General features: G+C 46.0%; 1 protein-coding gene across 1 annotated transcript in view; it reads right to left on the reverse strand.

Moving 5' to 3' along the window:
• The window catches only part of slc25a26 (solute carrier family 25 member 26), a 42,471-nt gene that overhangs the window by 12,897 nt on the left and 19,144 nt on the right, over positions 1-10,430 (reverse strand). Inside the window, exon 6 of the mRNA XM_079748122.1 lies at positions 2,048-2,092. Coding sequence (XP_079604248.1) covers positions 2,048-2,092 — 45 coding nt within the window. The remainder of the gene's footprint in view (positions 1-2,047; positions 2,093-10,430) is intronic.

Raw genomic sequence — 10,430 nt, forward strand, 5'->3', positions numbered from 1 at the left:
AGATAGAGAGAGAGAGAGAGAGAGAGAGAGAGAGAGAGAGAGAGAGAGAGAGAAGAGAGAGAGGAGAGAGAGAGAGTGTGTGTGTGTGTGTGTGTGTCTATGGAGTAGGTGTTCTGCTGCACACATCTACAGTGTACAGCAGGCTTGAGATTTTTATTTTCAAAGACACAAAGGTCCACACACAAATGCCTAGTTTCTCACAGCTGTCTCGGCTCCATGTGGAACCCAGGCCTTCGCCATCTCCATCCTTATTTTCACACATCCACTAAGATTAATATCTATCCAAAATTTGATAAAAATCCAAACGGTCGGACCCCTGGTATGAAGACATGAAAAAGTAGGCTCCTATTGGCTGGCTAGTCATCATGGTCATTGGTTTGCTCTTGTTGTGTTGTTTTGAATTGTGTTGTTTTGGTTCAGGGTAGCCTGAATGTGGTGGTGTAAAAGGCCTCGTTAGCTATTGAGGACAGCACTCCAGGACCACCAGGGAGTCGACCAGAAAGCACTAGGGGGTTTAAGGAGGAGCAAGATGAATGAACAAATAGAGGAGGACAGAGGCAAACAAACATGAGGGGGGGGGGGGGGAGAGAGAGAGAGAGAGAGAGAGAGAGAGAGAGAGAGTGAGAGAGAGAGAGAGAGAGAGAGAGAGAGAGAGAGAGAGAGAGAGAGAGAGAGAGAGAGAGAGAGAGAGAGAATGAAAAGCATCGCCAGTTTGAGGTGACGCAAGTAGGAGTACAGGAAAGAATTACATAAAGAGTTGATAAAGTAGGAATGACGGAGAGGAGAGAGTGGGAGGGGAAGGGAGAACTTAAACATTCAAACCGTTCAATTCTCCTATAACGGCCGGGCCCAGATGGCCTTACAGAGAAAGAGAGAGGGTCTTTACGTTTTGGGACAAAGAGGCGCTTGTGGGTGACCGCATCCGAATCTGTGGACCGAACAGTGGGAGGGCCTACTCTGTGTGCGTTCCATCACACACACACACGCACACACACACAGCTGTGCTCCGTATTGTCCCTCTGCAGGGTGTAGCGGGTCTGAAAGGGGGATTCAGATTGATGGAATGTCCGGGGACCCGCCTCCACTGCCCTTGAGGCATGACGTCAGCCCCCAAGGAGGAAAAAACACCCCAACACAACCAAAGACTAGTGGCCCTCCAGGGCCATCCAATTAAAGAAAATGAGAGAAACGAGAGAGAGAGAGAGAGAGAGAGAGAGGAGGAGAGAGAGAGAGAGAGAGAGAAGAGAGAGAGAGAGAGAGAGAGAGAGAGAGAGGAGATAATGAGAGTGGTAGACATGGGGAATAACATTATCACATTGAGGAAATCCAAAAAAAAAAAGATTGAGATAGTGGCCGGTAACTAGAAAATGCATTTCCTGCAGAAAATGCGGTGAGTGCTGTAGTACAAAGTGAGGTTGATTTTTTTTTTAATTTGAACGAAGATAAACGGTTGAAAATTGATTTAGTTACGTCTTAAACAGTTGAAGTACAATGGGAGTTGAAGTACAATGGGACTCCCATGATAAAAAAAGATAGTATTTTAAAAGTAGAATATCTTGAAAAGTATAAAATATTTTTAAAAATCGGAAAAGAAGCGTGCGATTCTAAAATTTGAATGGAGTCTCTAGGTGTAAAATTGAGGAAGGAGATAGGTCCCAAAGTTTGTAGAGAATAATAAAGAAAGAAAGAAAGAAAGAAAGAAAGAAAGAATAAAACTTATGAAGAGCAATAGGTGAGCGCTGCATGCAGCACTCACCTAATAATACTAATACTAATACACAGTTGTTGCAGTAGGGATGCGAGGGAGAGGACTGTTAAAGTGTCAGGCTGTAGGCCCACCCCTACAGGTTTACTACCAAGACATTACGGTGACTAATGACCATTAATGCCCGGCAATTACCACACGGGTGAGAGGGGGCAGAGTGATAGAGGCACAGCGTCGGGTCGGGACATAAAATAGATAGGTTGTAAAAAAAGAGAAAGCCAGTTCAGCCAGAAAGACAGAGGAGCAGTCGGTAACAGACATGCTCAGAGATCTGATACGCACCTTCAAATGCTCCCACAGAGGGAACTGCACCAGCGAGAACGGGATCTGCAGAGAGATAAAAAGGAGAAAGGGCACAATGTTAATGGGGTGTTCTCACGGAGACATTTCAAGCGTTAACTTTGATCACCGCTATTTTTTAATGGAGCGTTGCATACTATCTGAAAGAATATGTGCCCAAATACTTGACCTTCAATTAAATTAGCCTTGGATTATATTATCATTGGGAAACTTGAGTTGTTGAGATTTGTTTTGATAAGAGAAAAAATATATATTTTCCTTTTAAAATAGATGTTTCTGTATTTAAATTAGATGAATGCAAAATAGGTGGAAAAGTACCGCTTATAAAAAGACTGCAGGGATGCGGCCGGCCAGTGCTCAGTTGACTGGTAACAAGAAGCCAAATATAGTGGAGATCAATGACACTGCTGCCAAGGAAGTGGTCAAATGCCATGCAGAGACCACACAGACACATGCACATGCACACACACACACACACACACACGGAAAACACATTTCAATGACACATACAGACAGACTCACAAACACACACACACACACACACACGCCCTCCAAACACTCCTAGGCAGAGCCACAGTAAGCGATAGTCTGGAGTATCCGGCCATATTTTGGGTGGTAGAAAACCACACGTGGCAGAGTAAGGAGAGCGGGGGAAACAAGAATAATAAACAAGGCGACGGTGTGTGCCATGTCGTCAGCCTTTGAACAACAGGCGCCGTTTGCTAACCCCCGAGTCGCAGGGGCTTTTCGACGGGTTAAGGGGGGGGCTTTTGAATTGACAACAACTAGAGTGAGGGGTGTGACGCAGTCCAGTTGAAGCAGCACATTAATAGCGATTCCCTTCACCTGATCCTAGCCTGCCCTCATACACTGGACATCGATATGAATAAACTACGACAACGCTGGACAGCCTTCCTTCTGGCACTGTCAGGTCCACAACTCAGCTGGTCAAGATCCTACCAGCTTTCTCTGCTCCTTGAAATCCTTGTTTTATCGCTCGAACACACACACACACACACACACACACACGTTCACACGCATGCGCACAAGCACTCACGCACGCACACTTTTTCTCTCAGTTTGTTCTCATACCACCCAAGTTGAAGACATAACTTTCCAGGCTGTTATGTTTGGATCGCCTTGTCTTTCTTCTGGGGGGCAGCTTGGTTTGAGACTCGGGGAACACCGATCAAGGTTTAGGTAGTAGTATGCTTTGCAGATACCCTCTAACCCTAGAAAAGGGCGGCAACTTACCATTATTTTCATAGTCCACTAATCTCTCAATTATTTTAGATAACTGAGTCTAGAAAATGTCATAAATAAAAGCAGATACCAGAAGTTCAGAAGTTACCAGAGTAGTTACCAGAGTGCAAAGTCATGTCTTCAATTTGCTTTGCTTGCTTTTGCTATTTTTCCATCCACTATATCCATGAACTCAATTTGAATTGAATGGCAAAACATTTACCAGCAAACGTTCTTTATTTGTACTAGTTCAACGACTCCGCCTAGAGGCACCGCAGGCAGGAAGCGAGCAGTCCCAAACCCTCAGAGATGATGTTGCAAAGAAAATGCTAAATCCAACCTAAATACTAATGGAAGGAAAAGGCCAACAGTCCGTTTAGTGCAGGTCTGGTATCCAGCCTGATAGAGGCGGGGTGTAGGACGGGGAAGGAATGGAGCATAGCTCTGCTCTCCGACTGGAGGGAGGGAAGGGGGGGGCAAGTGAGATTCAAAAAAAGAATAAAGGACACCTGTCTTTTATTACCACCATGATGAGTTCAGTCTTTTTCCAGAGCAGAGCAGGGAAAAGAGAGAGCAAAAAGAAGAAAAAAAGAGAGGCAGAGCAAGAGCGAGACAGAGATACACACACAGAGAGAGAGAGAGAGAGAGAGAGAGAGAGAGAGAGAGAGAGAGAGAGAGAGAGAGAGAGAGAGAGAGAGAGAGAGAGAGAGAGAGAGAGAGAGATGAGTTCTGCAGAAGTTCTAGGAAGAATGATCCTCTGGTGATTTATGACTTCGGTTTGACACCCCTGGCATGGCCCCTGTGTGTGTGTGTGTGTGTGTGTGTGTGTGTGGAACAGAATGCCTGAGTGCTACATGTGGTCAGATGATATTGATGAACGTTAATGGAAGCACTGACGGCGAACACAGACCGCACACCGCACACGCCTAGCGCAGGCATGTGTATGCAAATGCAAACCAGATAGGGGTGATAGTAGGAATTCATCAGGTGTGGTGGATTAGCAGTTTAGATAGTTACACAATATCTCCATTACGCTCCAATGATTCGCCTTTCAGGGACGATGATGAAGCCAATACTTTTTGTTCAGCACCATCTTTTTCTCACTGACTCAGTATTTCTTTTGCAATATTTAATAATTCATTAGTTCCCAACAGAAAATAATAAAATACAGCGTCACTACGTTCTCAGTGTGAAAACAACTTGGTTCTCTGTTCCAGGAAGCCAGAAAGAAATGTCCAGTTCGTCCCACTTTTGGTTTTGATGAACTTTATGAAGCCATTTATCGTTTTCCAGTAATCCATCGCACTGATTGCACATACGAGGAACACATTTGGACACTTTATACTTTTTATGCAGCATTTGCACGGTCTATAGTATTTCGGGCTGCTGTGGTCCACCTTCCACACTTTCCTAATCCGAAACCCTTGATTATACATCATCGTATTGAAAAGAAATATGGATTTTACGAGTGGAGCAAACCATCTGCGGCGGAGCGGAAAGTGGTGGTGTTTTGACTGAGGGTTTCCCTCTGGTTGCCAGAGGGCTGAAGACAGCTCCCTCCAGCCTCGCCGGGGTTGAGCAGCCGCGTGTTACTGCGACCACATGGCCAGCCGACGCTGCACCACAGCAAAGGGAGGCACGCGCAGCCAGCACATTAACGCATTGTTGAGGTTTCGAAAACACAGCCTGTTAGTGGTTGACTAACGGGCTGGAAAGGGGAATGAAACAGAAAGAGAGAAATGCGAGAAACAGACTAAGTGATGTGTTCCAGAGCAAGCGGCCCACTGGGTTGGTTTACAGTGTAGAGGTTGCATTACGAGGGATAGAGCGCCGAAGGGAAGCATTTTGTGGTTGGGTTCCCCTCTTTAAAGAGCTACCAGGAGCAATATTCTCCCAGCATGACCAAACACAGGCACTCTCTTAATGCTATGCTTCCATATTATTGTTCAGCAAGAATAAACTCAACAAGTGCTGTGCATTAACACATTAGGCATTGAGTGGCTTCAGTGGGTTTGTAAAGCGGCCAAGCGTTTTTATGGGACTTTATGATGGTTTGGAATGTTTCCCATGCATCCTTAGACTTTTCTCTACTTGTTGTTATTTAGAGCTTCATTTAAAAAGCCATTTCTACTCGTTCTGGCCTAGCAAATACACAAATCTAAACTCTCCTGATGTTTTAAGCACCCTTTTATAGCCTGGTCGAAGCTCTCCTACCCTCTGTCTAGGAGCTATCGTCTCTCTCCCTCTCTCTCTCTTGCAACTGTAATGAAAATATGATGGGGCTGGAAGTCAACAGCAATGTGTTCCAGAAGGACTGAGCATCATCTGCCTCCCAGCCCACAAACATCTGTGTTGTCCAGCCGAGCCCCAGGGGACCGGATCCTACTGCCTGGCAGCACACACACACACACACACACACACACACACACACACACACACACACACACACACACACACACACACACACACACACACACACACACACACACACACACACACACACACACACACACACACACACGTATTCCGTCTTTTAAATAGGCATTGCACTTGCTTGCACTCTCGAATACATTTTTGTGCTGTAAAATCGATTTTGCGCATTTCACGGGTGCATGTGTATCCAAACACACACACTCACTTTGTCGTGTTTGCGTGCGATCAACATTGACAGCTCCACTTAGCATGACTGTCAGGTACTATATCATCAGAACACTGAGCCTGTGTCTGCTGTGTCATTCTGCTGACAGTGTGTGTGTGTGTGTGTGTGTGTGTGTGTGTGTGTGTGTGTGTGTGTGTGTGTGTGTGTGTGTGTGTGTGTGTGTGTGTGTGTGTGTGTGTGTGTGTATGTGTGTGTGTGTGTGTGTGTGTGCGTGTGTCTGAGCGCTAAATGCATTAGCATTCGGCGGGGAGCAGTGCTGTCACAGGTCCTCAGGCGCATCGCGCAGGGCAGAAAAAACACATGTCAAAATATATTCACGTCGAGGCTGACGCAGAACAAACCGGTTGGCTGCAATTTGACAAATGACTTTTAATAGGTCATAGCACAGCCCCTGCATACCAATGAGCATCAGGACCGACGGGAGGGGGCGGGGAGGGGAGGAAGAGGAAGAGGAGGTCCTACTGGCACAGTGTCCGTTGTTCTCAATATCATTTGGACTGTTTCAAGGCCACTTGTGAAACAGCTTGTGAAGTCTGTTTGTTATGAAGACCTGACATGAAGGCATCATCTACCTCGCCTGAAATATGGCGTGGGTAAATACTCGATTGTGATTGGCTGGCAGGTACGTTTCAATAACCGCACAGCTATGACGTAGGCATAGCATGAAAGCCCAAATTAAACGTTATCAACCCTTCAACTTTATTTGTGTAAAAAAATAATATATATTAATAACAAACTTATAATTAAGGCCAAAACAAATATATATATTATTTTTTTGGGGGCAAACAAAACGCATAAAAAAAAAGCACGAGGCATTGAAAGGACGAGTTATGACGCAATGACAGCGTTATTACGTACAGAAGAGGACCAAATAGAACAGGACAAAACTAATCAACACAATTTATTCAGTTTGTATTCATAGTCTATAAAGCAGTGTGGCAGTCGTATGAGGCTACGTTCAGAAAGACTTTCCTTTGCCAGGTATTTAGCAAGATCTTCTCCATTTACTGGAGTAATAAGGTCACTACTGTAATTCATACGAATCTCAAGATAACTGATCGCGTTTCAGGCATAAGTCAGCCACAGATATTTCTCTGGTCGGATCATTCATGCTTCCAGGATCACAACAAATATTCCAAGCTTTAAGATTTTATTTTGAGATACAATTCCCCAAATGTCAATGAACACCTACATTCACGTACATATGAATGATTTAGCGGCCATGGTTTGGATCAGTTTTCCAAGAGGGCGGTACCATCTTAATGAATGGCAGGTGAAGGAAGACAGGATAAAGTAGAAGAAAAAGAAAGCGAAAGAAAATGCAGGAGAAGGTTGAGTAGGAGACGGATAGGAGTCAGATGGTGAAGCCATCAGTGGGGCTCATTCAGCATGAGGGATCACTGTCAGACATTCAGTCACACACACACACACACACAGCATGCAAAACCATAGGAGTTAGCGAGGAGAGCCTTTAGTCTTAATCCACATTTATGACCTGCTAATGCACTGGGCCTGAACACGGGAACCACTAGCCCTAAGCTGTACACATATATTTCCTCTCGCTCTCTCTCTCTCTCTCTCTCTCTCTCTCGCCCTCACTTGTGCTCTCATTCCATCTGCTACGTGTCACATAAAATATGTCAGGGAGCTGTCAGCAGTGACACAATCATCGCAGACAGAGATAGAAATCAGTTTTTAATTTGTTTTAGGCTTGACGGAGTCGTAAATCATTCCTGGGAGTGGGACAGGTGGCGCTTCCCCGCCCCCTGTGTGTCAACGGATCAATCCTAACCACCGTTTGATGGGTGCGGTACTGTTGGTTGGAGGCAACCTCTTTGGCAACTGATGTGATGTTCCACACTGGAATCACATCCAGGTACGCAACTGCTCACGGAAGCGAGGTGATGGCCCCGTCCCCGGAGAAGACGGTGGGGCCTCCTTGGTATTTCTTTCAACAAACCACATACAATTTGTCACATACCTGCTTGAGCACAAAGTTAACGGTGTGTGCACAACAAAACTCTCTCCCGTCTCTCACACACACACAAAGACTTCTGTTTGCGTGTGTGCGTAGTGCGTACTGTTCTTCTCAGCCCACATTTCATCGCACAAACATACATTTAAGACCCACCAGAGTAAGGCTTCATCGCTTCCGATACTCGGCCCCGTGTGAAAGCCAAGGTTGTTAATCCCATAAAATGGTTCTGTGTTGTGCCTCTAAACATGGCTGTGTCGTGTGCGCACATATGAGCTAATGTCACACCGCTTTAAGTAGTGACAATGCGCGTCACAACGAACCAGGGTCCCGCTTCCTAGCACGGCCCCTACCTTAACATATGGAAACACACACACACACACACACACACACACACACACACACACACACACACACACACACACAGCAGGTGTGTGTGCAGCACATAAGTGCACCCATGGGACGTGGGGCTCAGTGCCCTTTTGAATAAATAAACACATAAATAAAGTCAATCGATAAAGCGAGCGTAATCCAACAGTGTGAGCTCTGTGTTTGGCCTCACACTTCATAGGAGAGGCCTGGTGGGGAGACTGTGTGACACACATAGAGTGAGAGAGCCAGAGAGCCAGAGGGGTGGGGGTGAGGGGGAGAGGGGGATAGTCTGGCTTATATTACTTCTCTCTAGGTGGTGGTAGAGCAAGAAGCCAAGATCTGCTCTCCCGCTTACAGAAAACAGACCCCCATACACTCTCGGTCCAAACACACACACAAAGTGCTATGGAACATTATGTTTGGACAAGCAGAGGTTTACATGGGACACAGTGTATATGGACATAAAACAACTATACATTCACCTGTGCAGAGCGAGCGCACACAAACAACGCACACACGCACACACACACACACACACACACACACACACACAGATCCCAACCCACTAAAGTCACGGGGACTTCAGTACGGTCTGCCCTTTGAGGCCTCAACCTATTAGTGCTATGACAAATAGTCTGCAGCCTGAAGGAACCAGCCAGCACTCATTATTACCACACCATCATCATCGTCACCATCGTCATCATCTCCACGGACCTATAGCGAATGGGAATACACTTGCTGAAGAATTCCACCCCGACAGCATTTGAAGGCTGAGGGTGCGTGTTTATATTCAAACAGGGAGACGCTTAAAGGTCTAAACTCCGGCCCCATGCATCCATCCAGCCAAAAACACAAGGTTTTAAAAAGTGTATTTCAACAATGGAGTAGAGGGAGCGAGCGAAAGGGAAACAGATGTAGACAGAGTGAGTGAGTGACAAGAGAGTGAGATTGAGAGATTGAACCAAAAAATGTAGAAAGGAACAGAGTTAGGGAGAGGGCTCTTTGGCTGTTCAGTATTGGAATACGTTGACCAACATTCAAGACGGCCATTCCAATCGACCTGAGAGAACCCTTGAATAATGTCCTGAATAATATTTATGCTGTCCTGGTGATCCCACTCCTCAACTACCACGTATGCACGCACACACACTCCCCATTAGTTTGCGGCGTTGCGCAGCTTGCGGCTCGGAGATTGATGCGCGAGGCAATGAGCCAGGAAAACAATGCAAAAACACATGCACACACACACACACACAACACACAAACACACACCAACACACAAACACACACACCACTATCGATGGACACCTGTGCTTGAGACGTATCCCTATCCCAACGGTTAAATGAAGCATGCAGGGGTGTGACCTGTTGCTAATAAACATTAGGTCTGTAAAGAAGCTAGACACAGGCTTCTAGCTAAATAAGAAAGAAATGCGGTCCCAAGGTTAACCGGCCACAGGGAGAATACAAAACTTGTGAATATGTCTATGGGAGAAACAGGCCATCTGCTTGCACTTAAAACATGTGAGAGGAAACATTAAATTACATGCGCATTAGTGAAATGTGGAAACACTACAACTTATATATAGTCCACCCACTGCTGCCATCTTGTAGAGTGAAACTTATATATATATATATATATATATATTTACACACAGACACACACACACACACACACACACACACACACTCTTCAGCGAGCATATTACTTTTATTTGACTCATTTGGAAAACACAGCACTCTGTATCTGTCAGAGCCAATGACAGATGATATCAATGGCGGAGGGCATGTTAGCCAATGAATGGCGGTATGGTGTGAGACAGGACACCCTGCGGGTCAACCAATTAGCTGCTGACAGCAGGAGATCTATGGCAGCCCGTGGGGTTGGGAGGAGGGAGGAGGGAGGGGGGAGGGGGGGAGAGAGGAAGGAGGCTTTGAGGATAGAAAACACTTGTGTTGTAGGTTTGGACGGTAACAGGATCGGGTAGCCTGGCTCCACCATCAGCTGGTTGGAGCACAGCCTGGTACTACAGACCGACAAACCGACAAGACACGCAGGTTCATCACACCTGGTTGGCCGGTAGGCAAATGAAAAGGCGCCGGGGGGGGGGGGGAAA

The sequence above is a fragment of the Pollachius pollachius genome (genome assembly GCF_949987615.1).
Source record: "Pollachius pollachius genome assembly, chromosome: 12".
In the NCBI taxonomy this organism is placed as follows: domain Eukaryota; kingdom Metazoa; phylum Chordata; class Actinopteri; order Gadiformes; family Gadidae; genus Pollachius; species Pollachius pollachius.